At 45.5% G+C, this 24,464-nt stretch overlaps 1 protein-coding gene across 2 annotated transcripts in view; it reads left to right on the top strand.

Moving 5' to 3' along the window:
• LOC147712609 (5' exonuclease Apollo-like) overlaps positions 1-24,464 on the top strand; it is a 101,791-nt gene that overhangs the window by 38,343 nt on the left and 38,984 nt on the right. For both annotated transcript variants that reach the window (XM_086923317.1, XM_086923316.1), the window contains exon 3: positions 11,829-11,994. In XM_086923317.1, the coding sequence (XP_086779443.1) occupies positions 11,829-11,994 (166 nt within the window). The remainder of the gene's footprint in view (positions 1-11,828; positions 11,995-24,464) is intronic.

Below are 24,464 nucleotides of genomic sequence, written 5' to 3'. Positions count from 1 at the left end.
GAGGACATCTCCGAACTCTGCTCCCTGCTGGCTTCGGATCTCCGCGAGGTGAGGAGAGAGGTAGATGGCATTGGAGAACGGGTGGCCACACTGGAAGAACATGATTTAGGACTGGGTGGTGATGTACATCAGCTCCAGCAGGACGTACTCCGGCTCACAGAGCAGAATCGGGAACTTCCCTTTCACGCAGAAGACTTGGAGAACAGGTCCCGCCGGAATAACATCCCCATCCGAGCCGTACCTTGGGATGGAGAAGCTGGAGACTTGCGGGGATATGTAGAGGCCCTCTTCCTGCAGATCCTGGGAGAGGAGGACCTCCATGAAATCCACATGGACAGGGTCCATAGAGTTGGCCTACCGAGGGGCACAGGGGCCCCACCACCTGACATCCTGGTCTGCATTCACGACTTCCAGCTGAAGGAACGTATTCTCCGGAAGGCCCGAGGGATGTCTTCACTGCAATTTCGGGACCACCGTCACCAGCTGTTTCAGAACCTGGTGGCCTCGACGCTCCAAAAAAGACGTGAATTTCGGCCGGTGTCTGCCTTCTTGCGCGACCAGAATGTGGCTTAGTTCTGGGGCCATCCCTTTCGCCTCGTCTTTAGATGGCAGAATAGGCTGGTGCAGGTCAGATCTCTGAAGGATGCCAAGGACCTCCTGGGCCTGAATGATGCCGCTCCTTCCCCGAGTAGGGGGGGAGTTCTCCAACGAGACGGAGACGGCGCTCACCATCCTGGCAAAGAGTGGGTCGGGCTACTGCATCGGGGAGACTGGATCCATCAATCAGCCTGCAGGAAATGGGTGCAGCTGTTGCCTCTGTGGCAACGGTGACGGTGTCACCTACGCGTGATAGCTCTGGAGCAGCCTGAACCCGGAGGTGAAGAACGGCTGGCGTCGGAGGGACGCCCCCTCCTATCTTTCAGGTACCGTGGGTATTTATGTACTTTTGATAAGACACCCCGGTCCGGAGTTCTGGGGGATCACTAACTATAGCCACGACACCCCGTTCTCGTAGGATACCCTTTGACGTCCACATTTCGGGACTGTCAGTTCTTCTGATTTGTTCTGCTTGTTTCTTACTGAGAGTCCTCATTGCTTTGTTTGGATATGATGGTTTGCTATTCAGTCTCTTGGGCTGGGGGAGGGGGTGGGGGTGGGAGTTTGGGTGGGCTGTTGGGGATGTGGGGAGGACAGGGAGTTGGGGGGCCAGTGGTGGTGGCCTGGATGTATGGATGGATATGGCTTCTACTTTATGGTATGCTATACACCTATGTTATGACCAGCTAGAACTGGGTTCAGATGCGCTGAAGGTCTGCTGTGATGAGGATGGTGCTTCGATGGCTGCACAATGTTGGTCCTCTGATGCGGGTGGGGGTGGAGAGGTAGAGTGGACCCGGCGAAGGCGGGGGGCCGGATTATGGAGAAGCGGGGAGCCTGTGGACCAAAACGGTTATATTCAAGATCTCTTGCAGAGAGTGGAGGACTTTGTAGAAGGAAACCTATTTTTGATGGCTCTCATCAACAGAGATCGGATGCGGGTCTGTTCTCCACTGAGTCAAAGCAGCTGATCGATGGCGTGGGGCTAATGGACGGCTGGCGTTCCCTTCATCCTCGCTCTCGGGATTTCACCTTTTTCTCCCATGTCCACCACTCTTATTCCCGTTTGGACCACATTTTTTTGAGTCAATCCCTTAGAGGAGACATCCGCAAAGCCAGAATCTTCCCGCTCTCGGTCTCCGACCACAGCTTGCTTGCTCTTTGCCTCCACTGGTCGATGGGGGGAGACGACCAACGCAAGTGGTACTTTCCGGCCTCTCTTGTCCGGGACGAGACCTCATGTAAGGATCTACGCAAGGCCATCCGTGAGTTGTTTGAACTCAACCCAGTGCAGGATACGTCGGTGTTCACCACGTGGGACGCTTTTAAGGCGTCTTTGAGGGGTACCTGCTTGGCCCTTAATGCTAACCTCAACAAGCTGCGGCGAAAGGAACGGGAAGAGTTGGAGAGGGAGCTCTCCGCTCTTGAGCAGGCGCACAAACTGAACGCTTCCATGCTGACACTTCGCCCACTGACTGCGGTCAGGGGGAAACTTAGGGCTCATTATAATAATAGAGCGGAGTTTACCCTACTGAAATTGCGTCGCTTCTCCTATTCCCAATGGAACAAAGTGGGGAAACACTTAGCTCGTCAACTCCGGGACCAAAGAGTGAAGGAATACATAGGGGGTATCCGAGACTCACCGGGACTGTGCAGTACCGCGACAAGGTCAAGGCTGACATCTTCGGTGACTTCTACACATCACTTTACGCGGGATATGCCCTAGACCCCGAGAAACAACGAGACTTCTTAAGCAGCCTCCCATTGCCCCAGGTCTTCACTGAGTGGAATGAGTTACTGGCGGCCCCCTTCACTAGAGAGGAAGTCTTGGGAGCCATTAAGGCTTTGAAGCCCCATAAGGCACCTGGGGTGGATGGCTATACGTCTCTTTTTTACCAGATCTTTGCCACCGAGGTTGGCGACTTTCTGGTGCACCTTTTTAATGGTATAGCCGACACCGGGGAAACGTTGGGATCCATGACCGAGGCCGTAATTTCGATTATTCCCAAACCGGGAAAAGACCCATCCAAATGCTCCTCATATCGACCAATAGCTCTTCTCAATCTTGACGCCAAGCTGTACTCCTCTATCATTGCGAAGAGACTCCAGGACCTGATGCCGGCGCTTATTCACCCGGACTAATCTGGATTCATTAAGTGTCGTCAGACTCAGGATAACACCAGAAGGGTGATACACCTAATAGAGAAAGCTAGTAGATTCAAGATCCCGGCGGTTCTTGTGGGCCTTGATGCAGAAAAAGCCTTCGACCGGGTGGATTGGGGCTTCTTATTCCACACCCTGTCGGCCTTAGGCTTCTCGACTAAACTTCTCTCGATGATCAGGGCGAACTACAGTAGCCCCCGCTCTAGAGTAGCGGTTAATGGTCACCTGTTGGCTTTTTTCTCGCATTCTCGAGGCACCAGGCAGGGCTGCCCCCTTTCCCCCCTACTCTTTGCCCTGAGCATTGAGCCGTTAGCATTAGCCATACAGGAGCACCAGGAGATCCGTGGCATTCCCTTTACTGGAGAGCAACACAAAATTACCCTATTCGCTGATGACGTCCTCCTTTCCCTCGTGGACCCAGCTCAATCCCTTCCGCACGTCTAGACCGCCTTGTCGCGCTTCGAGGAGGTAGCAGGCTTTAGGGTTAGTTATGATAAGTCCTATATTCTTAACCTCACACTCTCTTCGGCGGAGGTGGGCCGACTGCGGCCGCTCACGATGCGGTCGTGGGCCTCCAACTCCATCTTGTACTTGGGGATCCATTTGACCCCTACAATTGGGAAGCTGTACTCCGCGGATTTCCCCCCGTTATTGGCAGCGATTCAGGGCGACCTCGGCCGCTGGAAGCCAATGTACATATCGTGGTTAGGGAGAATACATGCGCTTAAGATGACCCTTCTCCCCAAATTCCTATATCTCTTCCAGGCACTCCCTATTCCATTGGAGATGGACTTCTTCCGGCGCCTCAAAACGCTAATGCTTCGTTTCGTTAGGCAGGGGGGTCGGGCACGCTTTTCTTTCACTACTCTCCGCCGACCGCGGAAAGAGGGTGGAGTGGGCCTCCCCGACATGCACTTATATTACAAGGCAGCTCAGCTACGAGTTATAGTGGAATGGTCCCAACAGACCTCGGAGAAACACTGGCTTCACATGGACAGGAGTGTGGCGGGGAGAACGATATGGGATCTAGTGTGGAAACCGAAGGGGGATAGACCCAAGAACGCATATATTAGTACTCCCACTGGCTCTACCCTGAAAGTGTGGGACACAGTGTCTAGTGATGACCCGTGGACATCATTCCCGTCTCCCTTTACGCCCTTACACCCAGCTTTCCCACCTGCCCTACGGGAGGGCCCCTTTGATATATGGAGGGAGGGGGGCTGCCATGCGCTCACGCACTTGTTTCATGGCTCTACCCCACTCACCTTTGAGAACTACATACTGGATTACGGGGTCCCTGCATCTGAACGTTTCCACTACATCCAGCTGCTCCATTGGGCTGCGTCTCCGGCAGTCGGGGATGTGGCCACGAGACCGCCATCCCCATTTGTGGCTTTCCTATCCCGGACGTCCACAATGAAAGGTGTAATCTCCTTTATTTATAATCTTCTGCTCTCTACTGCTGTATCGCCAAGCCTGAGATATATGGGACTCTGGGAGGAACTCCTTGGGCGTGATATTTCAGATGTGGAATGGTCGCACCTATGGCGTGACATCGCTGCGCATAATCATTCGGTGGAACTCCGGGAGGCGCATCTTAAGACGCTCATGGATTGGTACCTATACCCAGCCAAATTGCATCGGATCTTCTCGAATTCTTCGGATAGATGCTGGAGGGGCTGCTGCCTCCTGGGGGACTTCCGCCACATCTGGTGGGACTGCCCGATCATCCGCCCGTATTGGGAGGAGATCCTGTCCCATATTAAGGAGCTACTAGGATACCCGATTGCGGACTCGATGGCTCACTTTCTGCTGGGCCTTCGGGACCCAGATCTCGAACATCAGACTAGAGCCAACAAAAAAAATACTATGGCTGTGTATTGGTGCTGCCAAGCTTACTCTAGCCGCAGCCTGGAAGAAACCGGAGGCCCCGGCGATCTCCCAATGGCATGCAAGACTATGGAAGCTGTTGAGTATGGAGCGCATGGCGGATATCTTCCTGGGAGATTTCAACAACTTCATATTCTGCTGGGGCCCCATGGTCCGCTTTCTCTCTAAGGGTTTGCCGTCAGCAGTATGCCCATCCACAGTATGGGCGCTTCACTTATTTCAAGTGTGAATATGGCAAATGAATAAATGAATGAGTATGGATGTTGCCACCACCATTGGGGGGGGGGAGGGAGTGGGAGGGGGGAATGTTCAGGGGGTTCTTGTTTTGTGCCGCCCGGCCAATAGCTGAGGCAACAAGAGGCCTAACGCACTACATATTGCTCATTTTTTTGCTATCTTCTGAACCCGTAAGCTACCCTCCTTGACTCGATTATTGACTCTGTGATGCCTCTATTTATGCACTGAGGGGAGCCTTATGCTCCTCCTAAGGCCTGCTCCTACGGGCTGAACGTGGGTGGTTCTACATGCTACATGCCTCTGGTCACTCGCTTCTATGATTACCCCCTGCGAGGGAGGTTGTGCGGGATTGTCACATTCTTTTTGTCTTCCTTTATAATCTCAATAAAAATACCTTTGAAAAAAAAAATGAAGAAAATACAATCTTTACCAGGGTTTGTAGTGGAATTAGTTCTCAAGTAGGTCCTTATATTTCCTGCCTGTAAAACAAATGTTTTACTCCTTGTAATCCATTTTGTGTAGAGTACATTCTTCCAATGTGTTGAAGTACTAACTGTTGCCCAGGCAATCGATGAGTACTACTTCATTTTTTACAGAGAAATCCATGGCAAGTTGTAGGAAGCTGGCTCTGTATATACTATACCAAACTATGGTATAGTGTGCACAGAGTCCAGTGGATTCCCAGAAGTATAGCAGAGGCTAAATTAGATAATTACTAACAGCTCTGTGTGCTGTAGTATGGTCAAGCAGCTAGGCTTATCAGAGGGTGTGTGAAGCATTTATTGCATTCACTCGGGCAAGAACTGATGACTCACACCCTGCAACTGAATCCAGACCAATTAGGTAAGTATAAAAAGGTATACTTTGTTTTATTTTTAGAACTAAGCAGAAATTAACACAGGTAGGTAAAATATACTTTCAAATGCAAAACTGTACACAGGAATGCAATTGTAGATGGAATTGGGAAAAGTTACATGTTTGTATCTGCTTTAAAAACATTTCATAGTACTTTTGAAAATACTTTGGATTACTTTTGCGTTACTTTTTAGTTGTATGGTCTTCTTGGGGTGATATGCCTAGATATCACACTGTGGGACCTAGAATACAAAGGTAAGTAAGACAATTTACTGTTCAAAGTACAGTTACATTTGCTCATACAAGAAAAGCAGGTCGAAACTTTACAAAAGGAATAACCACAAAGAAAAAGAATGTAATTGGTTTGCAGGCAAGTAAATGACTTACAAGGCTCGGTATTTGGGGTTAAAACCAAGGTTCCGTAAGGGTCAAGGAGTCACTTGAGTTGCACCACCAATGGCACTAGGTGGGCTGGCTGCAGCGTGCAGAGGCCCAGTGTCAGCCATGGCGTTAGGGGACTGTCAGTTATGAGCTGCTTAGGAGGAGGCAACTCAGTTGTGTGAATGAAGCATTCAGATCAACACTGCAGGGGCCAACAATCAGCACAGGAGCTGCACCACCTGTCGGTCAGATGCAGAGTGCCAAGAAGACATTTGGAGGCCTGTTGTTTCTAATAGAGATCTCCAGGTCAGAAGAAATACTGCAGGCTTAGTCAATGAGATTTACTAAGGGCAAACACAAGGAGATTATGGACGGAGCACAGAAACCTTTCAGACACTCACCCTGAGTCACAGATCTGAGTTGAATCCATCATCGTTCTTTAGCTCACTTCGCCACCCGAGTTCAGACCCAGCTATATGCAAATCAGTCTTGACACTTATGGGAACAGTCCTGCCCGAACTAGGAAGCCATGTCTTCCCTGGACCGGAAACAAGCATCCTGGGACCGTTTTCGGAGTAACATCCCTCATCAGCCAGGTTAGCTTGAATCCAGTGGCAAAGTGGGCAAGGCATCTACGTCTGGGCATACCCTGCCAACTTAGGGCGAACAAAGCAAACACAAGGAGATGATGGAAGTAGCACTGAAACTTTTCAAACACTCACCCCCAGTCACAGATCTGGGTTGGATCCATCATAGTTCTTTAGCTCTCTTCGCCACCCCTGTTCAGACCCACCTATATGCAAATCTTGACCTGGTTCCTTGTGGGAACAGTACAGCCCGAACTGCTAAGCCAGGTCCTTCCGGACATGAAATAAGCATCCTGGGACCGGTTTTGGGGTAATACCTTCTAAGGGTTGACCCCGGCAAGAGAGGTAAGTTGGATTGCTGGGGGATGCCTGGACACTGTTGGTCGGGCCACCCAAGGCAGTGGGGCGTTAGGTGTAGGGATGTTTTTGAGTGTCTGGTTTCCTTAATAGCTCCGGTCAATGCCTGCAGATTGAGGCTGCAGGCATTGGGCAGAAGGTCGAGGCAGGTCAGGATCGCTGGGGAGGCCTCCTCTTGATGTTGGGCCACTTGAGCTTGTGGTAATCGGGTGCAGAACAGCGAATTGGCTGGATCCGAGCCTGTGATGGGTTCTTTGGTTGAGCAAATCCGGTACTCACGGGAGGCAGTCTTTTTTTGGCAAAGGCAGGGCAGGTCCTTCAGGTTTAGGATGGCTGCTGGCTGCTGGAGACGCCGGGGTTTCGCTGGGAGCAGGTCAAAGTTGAAACAGGCCGGCAGGGCTGGGGCCAAAGCACTTGTTGTCCTCTTCTTCCTCGTTCAATGGTCCTTCTTCTTCAGTCTGAAGAGGCAAGGTTCAGGGCTGCCCCTAAATACTACATTATGTGGTGTTACAGATGTGTCATGGTAGGGACCAATGGATTCCTTCCTTGGGGTGAGTATACCCCCTATTATGCCACCCTCCAGTGGGAGGGGGAACAAGCCTCTCTCTGATTAGCTGTGCCCCTTCATCTTCAAGATGGAAGGGACTGAGACATGTGCTTCCCCTCTCTCATCCCCCACCTGAGGGGTAGGGTTGGCAAAGGTGGGCACACCTCTCTTCCTTTCTTGGTTTTCCCGCCGGCTTTCCCGCCAAAGGTGGGGGTCAGAACTGGTGGGAACCAGTTGCTGGAGGCAGCAAAAGGCAGGGTCAGCTAACAAAGGTGGCATGCATTTGAAACTTCCCTTTCGCGAACCCAGCCCATCCTGGGGAAGCAGGGATGACACCTCTGCCCAGGATGAGCTTTGTTCTGGACCTAGAGAGCGGAGGCCCTCTACCCAGGGGTCCAGAGACCTGTCTGGGGTGGCAAATCACTCGTAGCCATTCAGGAACCACACCAGGGCTCGTTTTTTCGGGAGAATCTCTAAAACGCCCTCTGAGTACATTTTAGATAAAATCCCACACTTGCATCAGTGTGGGTCTAATGTTCTGAAACGTTTTCTACCAAATTTCCCAGGTTTCAGTAAAGCCATTATGGAACTGTGGTGTTTTTAATGACCAACTCCAGACCATATACTCACTATGGCTTTACTGCAACTAAAATGTCTAAGAATGTACTTACACACTTCTAAGAATGGACTTAGACACTGTAGAGATGCAGTGCTCGTGCAGCTGTACCCTCAACTGTGATCTAGTGCACCCTGCCTGATTGGCGACTTACCTGGGCCACAGGCAGTGGGTTGCAGGTATGGCACACAAGGATGTGTGCCACGTTGACTCTTAATTTTTTCTCCGCACCAAAACACACAGCCTGCAATGGCAGTATGTGGGTTTTAAGGTTTAGGGTCTCTAAGGATGGCACAATAGTTGTGCAGCCCTTAGTGGCCTTCTTCGGGCACAGTGACCTTGGTACTCCTGGTAACTTGTACAATGTGTTTACCTGTGGCCAGAGATGTTCTAGTTGTGGGCATAAAGGTACAGTTTTTGGGAAGAACATACGTACTGTGAACTGGTTGGTAGGATCCCAGCATACACTCAGTTAAGTTTGAATCAGGTGTCTGGCCAAAAGTTAGGGCGTAACCAGGCAAAAAGAGGCGCTTTCCTACACAAGTGTTAGATACTTATTAAAGATTGTGAGAATAACATGTTGCTTGGTTTACAGAGTGAAGTCTGGTGGTTGGGCGGTGGAGCAAGAGCATATACGAGCTACGTCAAGTATTTTTCAATGTCTACTCTTTGGAAAGTATCCATTTTCCCAGACCTAATAGTTAAATCCACTAGCAGAGAAACAAAACTGATCTTGAAGTGATCTTTGTAAAACAATGAAAATGAATCAAATCGAGCCCTTGTTTAATTTGAATTCCCTTTCCACCCTCTGTTTGTCTTGATTGTGGCAGGAACCCACACTTTCTCAACCCCCTCCCATTTACTATCATCTTTTCTTCATTCCTCTTCTGTTATCCACATTGTCCCCTCACCCCTACTGCATTTGTGTTTTTTCTTTACCGTAGTCCTTGATCCCTACTTGTACTATAATGGCATTATCATTTATTATGCTCTAGTACCTTTCAGCCTGCGTTCTCTCAAGTATGCTTCCTCACTTACAGCTTAGTATCTCTATACTTGCCTTATGTCTTGTACTTCTACGTTAATAGATTATCAAATACTCCACCGATTATGCTTGTATCCCTACCCCTACAGGGGTGTGGAATTTAGTAAAATATCTACTTGTCCATGGGGCAGGTTGCTTCATAAATCTACTTGTCCTGGAACAAAATCCACTTGTCGCTTTAGTGCCATGTAGTGCGGTGACATATTACAGTAGCAATCTCATTATATAAGAGCTCCTATATAGCCTTTCCAATTAAGCCAGTGCTTAGTAGTGTTGGAATACTAGCAATCCCTTTGTTACCACGTTTCCACAGATCCACATACTGGGACTGAAGGTAGTGGTAAGCAATAGCTCCAGGGTTGGAATGCCCTTTTGATCTGGGCAAACCAATTAACTTGCATGTTTTAAGGGTTTTCAACAACTCTTCTCTATTCTTTTCCCATACTGAGAAGTGTTGGAAATTCACTCCTGACAAAGGCAGATGTAAACCTTCTTCCAGAGTTGGGAAAAAAGTGGTTGGAGGGAAAATAAACTTGCAAACACTCAGGTTTTCGCATGAGGAAATCTACACATGCAAATTTGCTCATGCTAAAATGCAGTTCAAAAATATTTTCTAGGAGTACTATTTATTGCCCTACTTCTGGAAATTCTTGTGAATTCACGATAACCATATAGCTGCACTTAATGCAAGGACATATACCAAGGGTACACTTTTGAGACTTTCTTTAATAATTGGGCCCAACATTTTGGTCTGGCCGTAACCATGACCTTTTGTGTGTGTTAAAATTCTCTCTCACTCTCTGTATCGGCTGGCTTCACTGAGAGAGCTTTCAAGCTTCTGCAAATAATTGCATCTAATCAGAGAGTATTCTGGGAGCAATATGCATACCCTCATATTGCTAAACTTTGAAACCGTGTGTACACATTTTTATATTGGAACCACTATCAGCAGTGCATCAGAACTTACATTTACTTAGAGCGCTCATTATAAAAATAAAGGCTTTCAATTAATAAACCATAAACAAAACAATGAACAGCATTACCATATACACACACATATTAACTTAACTGCAGGCAGTGCCCTTCCCTGATCCTTAATGTGGTACTGCGAACTGGCAGCCCCAAAGGGTTTGTGCTGCAAGGGGTTGGGCCTACTTGTCCTAAGGACAAAATACACATCAAAACTTGTTCCCCTTGACCCCAAACAATATGTCCAAGGAGTCGGGCTATAGGAATTCCACATCCCTGCCCTACAATGTACTGCGTACCTCTACCAATAATATTTATTCAAACCTTGCTGACCATAGCCTAATTCCACTACCCAAAATCGTAGCCTTTTATTTCTACTCGTGCCTTTAGCTTAGTCCTGGTGTACCCTTGGACTTCACTGTGCCTATTCCTAGTTCTTTCTTCTTTTGGAAATTCACCAAATGCCAATCTATTCACTATTTTGTTTTTTCCTGAAATATTGTAAATCCATTTTAAATGAATTCTTGCAGCCTACATCCTTATAAGGGTAAAGTTCTGTAATCTATTCATTTGTGATTTCACTGGCGAAAGTTAAAAATTTGTACCAAAATCTTATTTATTTACGTTAAGAACCTAGTGCCAGATGTACAAAGTTTTTTTGCCGTCGCAAACTGTATGATTCTTCGGCTCGGGCTGTTTTCAACCACAAAAATTATTTTTCAAATGTGCAAAACCACAAATTGCGATTCAGTAACATGCCCCCGAATGGCAACTTGTTTTAGCAATTCAGTATTTGGAAGTGCGTGTTTTGGGCATCCCTTCCAAAATCTGATGTGTTGCACCAAAATTCCAGTCTCAAACAGTAATACTGTGCCACCTGTTTAAGTCTGGTGGTAAAGGGAAAGGGTTCCCTTCCCCCTTTGAGAATGTTTAAAAAATATTTTATAAGAGCATTCAGTGGGCCCACAGACTTCTAACTGCTCTCAAAAAATGACATTTTCTCTTTAAATGCAGGAACTTTCAGTCAAGAGCAGGTGGCACGCTGTACATGAAAAACAAATCCATGAATTCAAAGGACCAAATTATCATGTTATATATAGTAACATAGGTTGGATGTAGTGGAGCCCTTCACTTCTTGTTGTTCCCCCTTACCAATTGTGCATGGGATCTTTAAGTACTAGGTTCCTTGCTCCTGAACACAGCCGGGATGCAACAAATTGAAAACAAATCGGCTACTGACCTTACAGAAAAGTCATTGTGCTTAAAGTCTACTAAACTAGACCAGCTTCCAGATTAGTAATACTTGATTATTTATTTTAGATGTGTGTATAGTACGAACGAAATTGCTTAAGCTCATAAATGCAAAATAAATAATGAAATTATCAATAAATATTTGGCTACTGAACATCCTTACTGAGCTTTAAAAGTCTTCGATTCTCGCCAGTGTAGGTTTGATACTTATTTTCAATGGTAGCGCAATGATAGAGGATCAGTGACATAATCTGTTTCAAGACCAAGTAAATCTTGGAGATTAATTTTCCTCTGTCTGTTCTCACTCAGCCTTTTTGATCTTTCCTACACTAGGTAAATCAAAACTTGATTCGTCCTCTAGAAATAGGTGCGGGCCACAAGATAAACCTAGATGAACTTGGCCTGGAGACCATGACTGTAACCTTACTAGATGCCAACCACTGTCCGGGTTCAGTTATGTTCCTCTTTGAAGGATACTTTGGTACAATTCTTTACACAGGTAAGTCATCGCAAGTTACCAATTTGATTTTGTGGTTGTCACCATATGTTTGTGCATTGACCTATAAGAAATCTTAAGTTCCAGTGACATCTGTATAAATGTCTCTCTTTTCAGTGTGGTTATTTACTGCTTTCCTCAGTGCCAGCTTCCAGAAGAGCAGAGAATGTGACGATTTGTTAGTTAGCAATAATCTTATAAATCTGAGCCTTAGATCTAATGTAATGTGGGGGGATTATGTTCTTTCATGGCATGTGAACAATAATGAATTAATAGTAATTTACCACTCATTACTGATCTGATGGGAGGCAACAAGCACATCCAACACCAGAATTTATTAAGCTGTTATTCATGACGGCCTTGCCTCATTACATGGTAACATTGGACCACTGTTTTTAAGCGTCCTTCAGAGAAGTAGAACAGAATGATTTAAATTAAGGTAGAATTCATTTATACTGTATTGCGCGACGCCGAGACATAGCACATGCCAGAGTGAGGGTTCTAGTACATTTGGAAAAAGATGATTGTGTGAACTATTTTATGCACCACCGGACTTGGACAGCCAAAAGAAGGCGGTTACTTGCCTTTTCTCCATCTGCTGCGAGATTTTCACTGGCTTCATTGATAGGTATGGGAAGAGATGTTCCTGGAAAAAGTCCTTTCAGTTGACTTTTTCCACCATGGTGCGAAAAACAATACATCTATTTAGTCTTTGTCATCAGAATCAAAACCAGTAATAACTTAAAATAACCATGAACTAATCCTGCTTACTTTTCATGCCAGGTACAAGGTCATCACAATCAACCAAGCAGACATCTGATCATTGAAGACTAATGTGATGTGACCTTGTGGTAGAAATGTAGGAATGTATTTGGCTTCTATTCACGCTACATTACACTATACACTGTGAAGTAAAGATAAGTAGGTTGGTTCATGAAAAGCCCATAGTTCAACATGTATCATCAAATACTTCTCACATTCAAACTTGAGATCACCTTATTGGTTCATGAAGATTTCTACAGAAAACATTTCATTTTTTTTTATTTTCAAAGTTTAAATAGCGCAGACAAGACCTTTGCAGATATCAGAGCGCTTTACAGTAAATACGGGGTAAGGGAAACAAACGGGAGATTAAGCAAACTTGTGGGTACAATATAGTAATGGGTAGAAGGTGGGAAGCAAACTAGGATAGTAACCAGATAAACAACTTGTGAACGAATAGACAATAAGAAAGGCCGGCAAAAGCAAAATTTTAGGTGCAAGATAGTAGTGGGTAGTAGGTGTGTAACAAACTAGAGTAATAATCTGATAAACAACTTAGTACAATAAACAATCAGAATAAGCAATAATACAAAGTCTGTGCACAGTCTTCGGTACAACCAAAAAAGGGTTCAAGTGCGACTAGCCATAAGGATGGCTTTTTATCGTAGGAACCACCTAAAACAAATTGAATGTTCCCTCTCCGTTAAACAAAATACAAAATGCAGTACACCTACTTACAACAGCATAGGGAATAATACGTTTCTGGAGAAACATGATTTCAGGGTGGTAACGCTGCAACAGATTCTACTATGTGTGCACCACAACAGCTATTTTTTCGCCCATGGCTCTGGACGAAGCTTTCTATTAAATCCCTATTCATTCACAACACAGTCCCCACATATGCTTCATTGTCAAAGGCAAATACTACCAGCTAAAGGCCTTACAGTTCAGCCTTAAATTTGTCCTTTTGCATCTTCTTAAGGTGCATGCCTTCAAACCTCTGCAACTCTTGAGGAAAAGTGTGTGTCCATACGTAGAATATTATCCACTTAAGGCTACCTCCTTGAGAGCCAGGAAGGTAGCAGAGAACTTGATGCAAGTACAGTACAGTATTAATTGGACATAACCCTCTGTTGACCATTTATGGCCTATAGCCTGTAATCAGTGCTTACTGGTAGTGTAACATAAAATGGTTGTGTACTATTAAACATGTATTGTGAACGTTTTTGTTAGTTACTGATTTTGAATTGCTTTTTTATATGATATGAATATAAGTTACTCATTAATGTTTGTTTGCAATGTTATGTAAAAGCATTCACGTGTATTGTTTCAGGAATGGTTTGGGCATCATTTTATTGATTATCTCATGCAAGTATAACTTCTCACACTATGGCCAGATGGTAGTTCAGTGTTAAATTAAGAATTGTAGACTATGTAATTTTGATTTACTTTAACTTCTAAGAACAAAGTGGTACATTTCAAGTACAGAAATTACATGCGAGAGTCTCTAGCTGTCTAGCAGGTCTGAAATAGTCTCTGTGCTATTCCCTCTTTCTCCCTCACTCTGTACCTGTCACTTTCTAGGAGGCCTTTTTATGCCAGTGAAGATTGTTTCAAGAATTGCTTGATTTGTAGGAGTCCTCCTTAGTGCCTGATTCCTGTGCATTCATCTGGTTTTGGTTAGGTAGTGGTCAGCTAATCTATATTGATATACATCTTCAGCACCCGCAATACCTGCTTTGCTGTCAGGCAGTATTAAATATCCAGAGCTTATTTTGGTTTTAACCGACTATAACTATTTTCCTCTTCTTCAAAAATATCAACAAGTAAGCCAATATCCGTACTGCTATCTGACGTGAGGCTTGATGTAGTCACACCTTGGCTAGCCACAAATGTTAAATTGCTCAGAATTAGTCTCAAACTGACTTCTCATCCAGGCAGAGCTAGCTAGGTACACCAAGACATCATTGTTCCACTTTGCGCTGTTGAAGGAATTGAAGCTCTACCTCCCAGAAGCTTAATTAAGAACAATTGTTTAAGCATGGTCCTCAAGCATGTATATGGGAAGCAGGGTGCTCACCAGTGCTTGCTCAACTGGCAACCCTGACTCTTAAGTTTGTCTCAATGAAGAAATTCCTACACACTGCTCATCTCATCAAAGGACTGAAGGAATGCAACACATCAGCTCCACTTGGAAGGACCTGCTCTGCTTGCCTTTCTATGCTTGCACCATCTTTAAAATGTGATGCCGCTGCTATGAAACAACAGGAACTGGTGCACTAGTAGTCATGTCCGAATCCCTATCCGCGTAGGTACTCATGGTTGCACAACAACCTCATCAGGTATAAAGGCAAGAAGCTCAAAGTGAAAAACAGGAGTTCAACCTTTCCCATCCAAACACAGGCATCCTCCTTGTACCATTCCTCCTACAATTCAGAAATCATTCTAAGACACAGCTATTTTAATGATCACATCATGAACCCATGATAAGAATCCACCAAATTCTACCATAGCTCTGGCCCAGCCACCAAACTCCTGGGTCTCCCTTCCTCTCTATAGTAGGCAGTCTATAATCATTCCCTGTTATCATACCCACCTCCCTGCTTAAATACTGCACTTGATTGCCAAACTCAGGACTGGTTCTGACTCATTTTTCTTTGCTAAATGTTGAGTTAATAGACCGTAAGTCTACATGGTTGAGCTCCTGAATTTGTTTCTGTCATGGTTTCATCTTGTAACAGGGAATGACTGAAGTACTGGGTTTTTAAGAACCCAACGGTGCCAGGGAACAACACCCAAAGACTTCGAGTGCTTCCTGTTTCAGACTACAGAAACACAGAGTCTTGTAGGTGAAGTCAAAGATCGTATTTATTGGCTGCAGCCAGTAACAGGTATCCTAGAGGTACAGCACTCTGTATATTCTCAGGAGACTGCTCAATCTTACAAAGCCAGTCTTCTTCTTTTATACAAAATAATATGCTTCAGGCAAACATTCCTTATTTTACAGTTGACCATTCACATATTTTTACTACAAAGAAAAAGCATAGTCATGATGACAAGCCCATATTTCAGTTCGTCCAGTCCGCAATCAATTACCCGGCAAGGCCCAGTATTTTCATCAGATATCGACGGACCCCCAATAAAATCGGGCACCTCCTCTTCGTAAAGCAAGTCATAAAGCAAGAAACAGAGACAGGTGTGTGTAAGATTAGGCATGGTCTGTGTGCAGTGAAAGGTTTATGATATGTTGTGCCTTGATACTAATCTCGCTCGGCCACTGGGAAAGGAACGGGCCGAACAGGTTTGGCTTCGGGCAGTGGAGTCAGCTTGCCCAGGTCACAGAGGAGTCAGCAAAGGTGTACGTGTCCTTCAGAGTCGTTTTGGCCTTAGTCATTGGGCCTATGTGAGGGCAATCACAAAATGGAACCCGAGGGTTTGAAACGGAAACTCCGATTTCAGGGTGATTCCGTCACCCGATCATGACTAAAATGCTTACGCACAGTATTCAAATCATTACCGGTCTGCCGATACCAAAATCGTCATGGTATGACGATGTTTATAACACTGGTCCAGAATTTTCAGTACTACAGCCCCTCCTTTTGCCCTTACATAGGCAAATAACCTATACTCACGCTAATCTGAGTCCACGTCTATATTCATAAAGTCATTGAGATGTTGCTGTAGCATCATCCTATTACTTAGCTCGTTTCTTGATACAGGTTTCCTTACACACGATGTAGCACAGAGGCCAAATATTGCAGGAGCACACTGTATACACAGACAGAACAGGAAAAGAATGGCTAAGATTATCCCAATGACTATCAGAATCTTCCATCCCCAGGCGGATATCAGTTCCCAGAACCACCCCATCAGTGACCAGTCTCCTTTATCCACGTGAATAGATTCAGAGCTTTTATGCAGTTTGGAGATGGCCTGGTATACTGTCGGAGCGTTATATGGGATGAAAATGCAGCAACTTGATTGGATCACTTTACATACCCCACCTCGGTCTGCAAGTATGACGTCTAATGCGACCCTGTTCTGAAGACTCATAAGGCGATCCGACTGAAGCTCAGCAGTCAAATTACTAAGGGCACTGGCAGTTTCAATTACAGTGGATTCAACCACCCTTGTCAATTGCCTTATGTTCCTGCTGTTCACCATAGGCCCCCAAAACGGCAGAAAACCCTTTATGAAATCTCCAAATTCTTGTCCAGCAGTGTCGTCTTTACTCACGACACCTCTAACTATCCTTGTCTTATGGTAATCTGCCATGGCCGTGTAGGAGGGAGGCAACAGGAACGAAACAAAACATGTGCCCGAGAAGTCAGGGGGCAACCATGTATAGGCTCTATCATGGCAGATGAAATAGGTGCCTTTAGCTGCTAAGAACGAAGGGGAAGTCCGGGATGCAAAAACATATGTTTCAGTGCAGACACTTCTCCCTAACTGAGCTCTGGGATTTTTGCCATTACTTTGCAGACATAGGTGACCCTGATGGGGTACAATCCAAATCAGGAAGGATCTTTTTGCTTGCTGGTTCTCACTCAGAGCAACTCTATATCCTGTTATGTTCCATCTAGTGTATGCTTGCAACTCATCTCTGGGAATGGTTCTATACGAGTCAATGTCTCTGCTCATATTTGTGGTTCCCACTACCAATGCCTTGTTGCTCGAGTTACTTCTTGTGGAACGTGGGGGGTATGGTTCGATGGCATATATGAACATCGTCTGAAACGCCCACAAAGAACCATTGTAGCTGAATGGTAGAACCAAGTACGGGATACCCTTATCGGTAGTATGTGGCATAAGACCACACACCCAACAGTTAGTCGTGTTCACTACTAGTTGCTGTTGGTGTAAGAGCTGAATGAATGAGTTGTTGGCAAATTCTGATCTCCTAGCGGACTCGTGTTCAGGCAGAGGGTGAAAAGAATGCGAGGAAACAGTAGAAGGAGGTAAGGGCTGTGTAGTGGGTGCAAATGTCACTTGAAAAGTGAATAAAACATATCCTATTAAAAACGTCATTACACTAAGCAACATAAAAATACATAATATCAAAAATCGTGTCTTTGTCATCATTATACACATTCTGGTTTTAAAATTCATCTGTTCGGTAGGTCTCTCCATTTTGAAAAACTCCATCCTCTATTATTGCTGCCAGCGGTGGTAGGGTGTTCTATGCTAAGGAATGCTTCTGTCAGTCCAGGGCAACTCCCTCAGACCAACCAGAACTGTCGACCTAACGTCTTAGGCTGCACCCCAAAGACTTGGGCAACCGCGACCCTAGCAGCTGAACCCGGATGGCGGTTCGAAAAACAAAAATAAGCACGTTTCTCAGATGAGAGAGCTGCACTTTCAAAAATAGAAGAAAATATTTTTTATTTGTCCATATTCATAGTTCTCGGCCTCAAATTATAGCAGCTTCTTCCAGGTGTTGTCTGGTCTTGGAATAAGAGTTCAGGCTCTGTAGTGTTCAATCGAATGGACGGGGGCACAGCTTCTTGCAAAACATTATCGCTTTCCTGTTCAGAAGTTGTTCCTTTTACACGTGCATCGCTAAAAGGCAGAAAACGAGGCACAGTCTCAGTCTCGGAGTCAGCGATTCCCTCCTGGGTCCACCGGTCGTATGGTAGAGGCAAAGGGACCCTCTTGCAGTGGACGCCGTGGACCCAGTTCTTTTTCCCTTCCACTCGAACAGCTGATCTTGTTGAGAGAAGGACTAGATAGGGGCCGGTCCACCGGGGCTGGTCATTCTTTGTTCGCTGGAAGTTTTTTAATCAGCACCCAGGTTCCAGGAGCGATCGGATGTCCTGGGGTTTCAGAGACCTGAGGCAGGCTGTCGTGGACCTGTTGGTGTAAAGCACGCAATTTAGCCGTCAATTCATACAAATAATCAAGCAGTACAGGGTGTTCTAACTCGCTGAACTTGGTTGGCCTTGGCACTCCCCATATGTTGGCCGGGCGGCCGAACACGATTTCATAGGGACTAAGTCCCACCCGAGAATGCGCAGTCATCCTTGTTGATAGGAGTGCTAAGGGCAGAGCGTCAGGCCATTTAAGACCAGAGCTTGCTTGAATCTTGGCCAATTTCAGTTTTAGCGTGCCGTTATAGCACTCTACTAGTCCAGCTGATTGGGGGTGATTTACAGCGTGGAACTTCTGCTGAATGCCTAGCCCTTCACATACTTTCTTCATCACTCGACCCACAAATTCACTCCCATTATCACTCCAGACCATTCTCGGCATTCCAAATCTGGGGAAGAATTCTTTGACGAGGGCTTTAGCTGTGGATAAGGCAGTATTGTCCTTTAAGGGATATGCTTCTACCGATCTTGAAAAGGCACAAACAACGAGTACGTATTTCAAATTGTTGCACCTTTCCATGTGGATGAAATCTAGCTGCAAAACCTCGAACGGATACGTTGGAGGCGCAAAATGACCAGCTGGAGTTGGGGTTCCCCTACCAGGATTGTATTTCAGACATATCATACAATTCTTGACCACATTCTCTGCACACTTGGGGATTCCAGCATTTTGCCATACCGGAGCCAACAACTTACAAATCCCTTTCACACTGATATGAGCCATTCCATGGGCCATTGTCACCACTGCAAGCACATACGCATCGGGTAACAACCATCGCTGATGTTCTGACAATTCGACCCAACAACCATTTGAGTCCAATCTACCCTTACTTTCTCTCCATTCATTCAACTCTTTCTCTGAAGCTTCAGCTTGAATGGACTTCACACTCTCAATCGTATCTTCACACATTCCAACTTCACCAATCCATCTTGCAGGGCCTGCGACATACATTCGACTCATTATATTCCTTGCAGTTTCTTTCGCAACTTCATCCGCAAACGCATTTCCGCGACCAACATCATCTGTAACCTTTTTGTGTGCACTGCATTTCACAATCGCAACTTGTAGCGGTAAGGTCAGTGACTCAAGAAGCTCATTCACCAACTGACCATGCTGGATCTTAGCACCATGCGAAGTCATGAACCCACGTTCTTTCCACGATCGTCCAAAACTATGAGCCACACCAAATGCATACTGACCGTCAGTGTACACATTCACTTGTTTTCCTTTTGCCAACACACACGCTCTTGTCAATGCAATCAACTCTGCTGCTTGTGCTGAGTTATGTGGGATACGTGCAGTTTCAACAATCGTATGCAAAGTCGTAACAGCATATGCCGCAGTCGTATCACCATTCGGCAACTTGAAACATGAACCATCAACCCACAAAGTACCATCATATTCTGGAAGAGGAGTGTCCTTGAGGTCTATCCTCCCTTTCGTTTCTTCCTCAGTTCTAAGGAAACAATCATGCGACTCTTCAACATTCTCTGTCTCAACTGAAATCGGCAACAACGTGGCTGGATTCTACGTACTGCACCTCTTTATGTGCACATGACTCGCTAGGAGTGTCAACTCGTAACCTGACAATCGAGCACTAGTTGAGTGCTGTGTCTTGGTTCTGTTTAACAAAGTATCCACCGCATGTGGAACCATCACGATCAACATGTTATTCATCACTAACCCAGTAGACTGTCGAATAGAAACAGCTGCTGCGGCTGTGGCTCACAAACAACTCGGCAACGACTTAGCTACCGGATCTAAAGTCGACGAAAAATACGCGCATGGACGCTGCTTGTCCCCAAAAGACTGCATCAGAACTGACAATGCACAACCTTCCTTCTCATGGACATACAGTGTAAAGGATTACTAGTTAACTGGGCTAAATCCATTGTCTTCCCGCGCACTCCAGTCATGACTAATTTCGAGATGGACTACCCGTTACAATGGTCCACAGAATCTGTTCGATGCCTAGGTATTCGGCTACATACAGACTCCGAGACTATATTTAGAGAGAATTATGGCATTGCAATAGATAAATTGGAGGACGATGTTGAGTCTTGGAACCGATTGCCACTGTCTCTGATCGGCCGAGTCTCCATCATGAAAATGGTGATTCAGTAAAAAAATCCTGTCAGGTTCACTGTAAATTGGATGGCAGCCAATTCTTTGAAAATAAATCTGGATAAAACCGCAGTTCTCATTGTTCCAACAAATAATAGCCCATGGTATGATCTTTTTTGGCCCTCAGAATTGGGAGTGGTTCCAGTACAAGTCCCGGCGGTAAAAAGCTTGGGGCTGAAAATTGATTCGGAATTGTCTGTCTTGTCAGGTCTCCTCTGTTGTGGGAATCTGTACGGGTGTACTTAGGCAGTTATGGAAACTTGTTCCCCTCCTATCTACATCCGCACTACAGTCAATTGTCTCCGCCACTGTCATCTCTCGGCTAGACTACGGTAATGCCCTTTACCTTGGCCTTCGTCAGAAGCTCCTTTGGAGACTGCAAGTCTTACAAAATTATGCGGCTAGGCTCATTTTTGGACTCTCTAGGAGGACACAAGCCACCCCTCTGTTACATTAATTCCACTGATTGCCTATTAAACAGCGAGTGCAGTGTAATGGTCTTCGTATCGCCCACAAGGCAATCTATGGTGAGGCACCGAAAGATATAAAAAATCGTTTGAGGAAGTATGTTCCCAGTCGGGTCCTATGATCATCTGAGGCATGTAGGCCAGTTCCACCCAGGTACAGCTCTAAATTCAAAGTGGGTAGAGCGTTTTCTGTTCTCCTCCCACAGGCCTGGAATGATCTGCCGGAGTACCTGCGAAAGGAACCGGTCTTGCTCATCTTTAGGAAGTTCTTAAAGACCTTCCTTTTCAGAGAGCCACTAACAACTGCGTAATCTCTGCTTCCACCGCTGCCAATTATTTCTGCTCTAGTGACTTGCTCACTCTCTAGAAGCGCTTGGAGACCGGTTGGTGATTTGCGCTGTATAAAAATAGTATAACATAACATACTGCCCAGACTTCTGTTCCTTTTCACGAACATCCTGATTGTTTTACCTCGCTCCTTCTTCCACAGACTAAATCAATCACTGTTGAAATTGGCTTGGGCGGGTAAACAGGCACGAGTGCAGTGGCTTGTTCTCACATTGCCATATCATATAGGGGGACTGGTCGCACCAGATTTCGAGTTATATTACAGAGCAGCACAAGGGGCACAAGTTCCTTCAGATGGAAAAACTATTTGCTGACCCACTTCCCCTTCCAGCTATGATATTTGAACCCGTGGACTGTAGAACCGGTATACTTGACTCTCTTAACTCGACACGCCACGCCTGGCATACCCTACTGCAACTGCAGGCGGGGGCGCTGCTGTATTCTCCGGCTATGCCAATTGAGTAGACTCTTTGGCTAGCCCCCTGCAGGGACGTGGGGTGGGGGGATTACACGAGCGCTACACCCAATCAACATCGACTCGGCTGGTGATCTGTTTCAGGATGGAGATGTTAAAACCTGGGAACAAGCAAGGGTGCGGCAGGCGCAGGCACCACTTTACAACACTTTCAGTTCTATAGAGTGCGTAGTGCTATAAGTGAATTGTTGGGGGAGGATCTGTGTGAACCCACTGAGGTATTGGAATTGTTCTATGTCATAAAAAGTAAATCTCCTCCTAAAATGGTCACTAATATATAGAAATTAGCTATGTCTAATAGAGCTAATCGATTCACAGCAGCCAGGTTGGCATGGCAGAGAGATCTACAATTAGCAATAGACGACTCTATGTGGGACTACTGTTGCACTAACACTGGGCGTATCTCCCTCCATGGCAGGCATAGACTCATTCACTTTAAATACATCAATAGAGTATATTATACTCCAGAGAGACTACATAGATATGGCTGCGGGAGGACGCGATTTGCGACAGGTGTCATGCACCTACAGCAGATTTTATACATCTAGTGTGGCAATGCCCAGGAGAATTCTCTTACTGGGAGGATATTTTCCGAGAATTGGGCCAGGTGGTAGAGATGGAGTTAACACCGGACCCTGCAGTTGCACTCTTTGGATATTCAAAAAAACTCTTTAAGGCAATACGAAGGCTAGTAGATATGGGTTTGCGTTGTGCCAAGCGCAGAGTAGCAATGTGCTGGATGAGAGGTCCCACAATAAAGCAATGGTCACATGATCTGCTCTACTGTTGTACACTATCAGAGAATTTTAGTGAACTGTTCCCTCCACGGAGCAGACCGAAGAACTTTTGGAGGCTATACATGGCATACAAGCTTAATAGGGCTGGGGAGCCTGGAGATGAGGAGACAGCGGAACCAGTGGCATCTGTTTAAGAGCCCCATTTTGTCAAATTGCGGTTGGTGGTATGTAGGCCACTGGCCCTAGTCATTGTGAGATTAGTGGGACGACTGGGTTCACGGTGGGAGCTTCTGATTAGGCTGGCAGACCCCAAGGGACTGGAGCCAAGGGAAGAAGGGATATAGGGTCGATTGGCCTAAGTCTGCTACTACACCTGCTGTGTTTTTAACAAACGCTGATAGATTCCTGACTGAAATATGCAATGTCGTTATTTATGTTATTTGCTCTTTTGTGCAATGAGCTATGATTCAGATGAAGCATAAGGTATGCGTTGTGACACTGCCTGCCCTCTTTGGGATGTTGGCTTAAAAGCTGTGTAAGTGCCTATTGAGGTCGAGCTGCCGGCCCCTGGGTGGTAGGCGTGAAGCTGTGTATGATTGTGATTTTTTTTTCTCTAATAAAATCTTTTTTTTAAAACAAACAGCTGAAAGGGATCCTCTGGTTTTATGGCTCCTTACAACATCACAGCCATCAGGACAAATGTTGTAACTGTTGACACTGGTTTTACCTGGAGCATGTCCAGACGTGGGAGATTTGCTGGGAAATCTCCTGGTGTCGTTGTTAAAGGTTTTCCTGACGGCAGTGTTCCTTGGGAGGATGACATACGTAATTCTTCCTTAAGCAGGTGCAGGAAGATATCTGGGAAGTTCAGGGATTATATTCTTTACTTGTACAACTGTTAGGTTTCTCATTTAGATTACAGATTACTTTTTGTCATGTTATTACCGTTTTCATGGCTTCTCACATACATATGAGAATTGAAGATCCATGTTTTTGCTATTGTTATTGTTTGCTTTGTCTTTCCCTTTTCTTTATTTATTTTTGTTTTATTGTATGGGGGATGTGTTTTAAATAACTTGTTCTTGAGTGATGTTGGAATGTCTAGCTCATGGCTGGATTAGAATGATTTCATGGGAATGTCATGAGTCATTCAGTAAACGCTGGCGAGCTGACCTGTCGGTGGTACCGCTCATGAATAAAGAAACTTATAAGGCTACTCCATTTCCTGCATTCAGTATCTTTCCTCTCTGTCATTAAGTTAAACTTCATAGACGCAGTCATTTTATAATCCCTCATGTATTTGTGTCCATTGCAAATGCATTAATTTGTGAACTTCAGTTCAGAGCACAGCAGGATTGAGTCTGCTGGTAGTCCAATATGAAACCAAAACAGATTGCAGACTTCCAGACTGGCATGATGCCTCATTCTCATTGGTAAATCAGGAAGAAAAAATACCTGTAATTATAACACAGAGTGGTAATATAGCTTTCAGCCAGGTGTGCATGGTAGTGAGTGAAAGTTTCCCCAGACAGTTCTCATCGATAATCTGTCAATATTACAAGCACGCTGCCTAAAAGTGGTTATTAATTTGGTAGGGATGATCCTACCATCTTAATAAAACAAAATCTTGTTACCCATGGTCTGCTCCTGTTGGTACAAGTATGCACATGTCCACTCTGACATGATTCCAGG

This window comes from Lissotriton vulgaris, chromosome 5 (genome assembly GCF_964263255.1).
Source record: "Lissotriton vulgaris chromosome 5, aLisVul1.2, whole genome shotgun sequence".
Lineage (NCBI taxonomy): Eukaryota > Metazoa > Chordata > Amphibia > Caudata > Salamandridae > Lissotriton > Lissotriton vulgaris.
The sequence above is the reverse complement of the archived record's forward strand: the minus strand, read 5'-3'. Positions and strand labels throughout refer to the sequence as shown.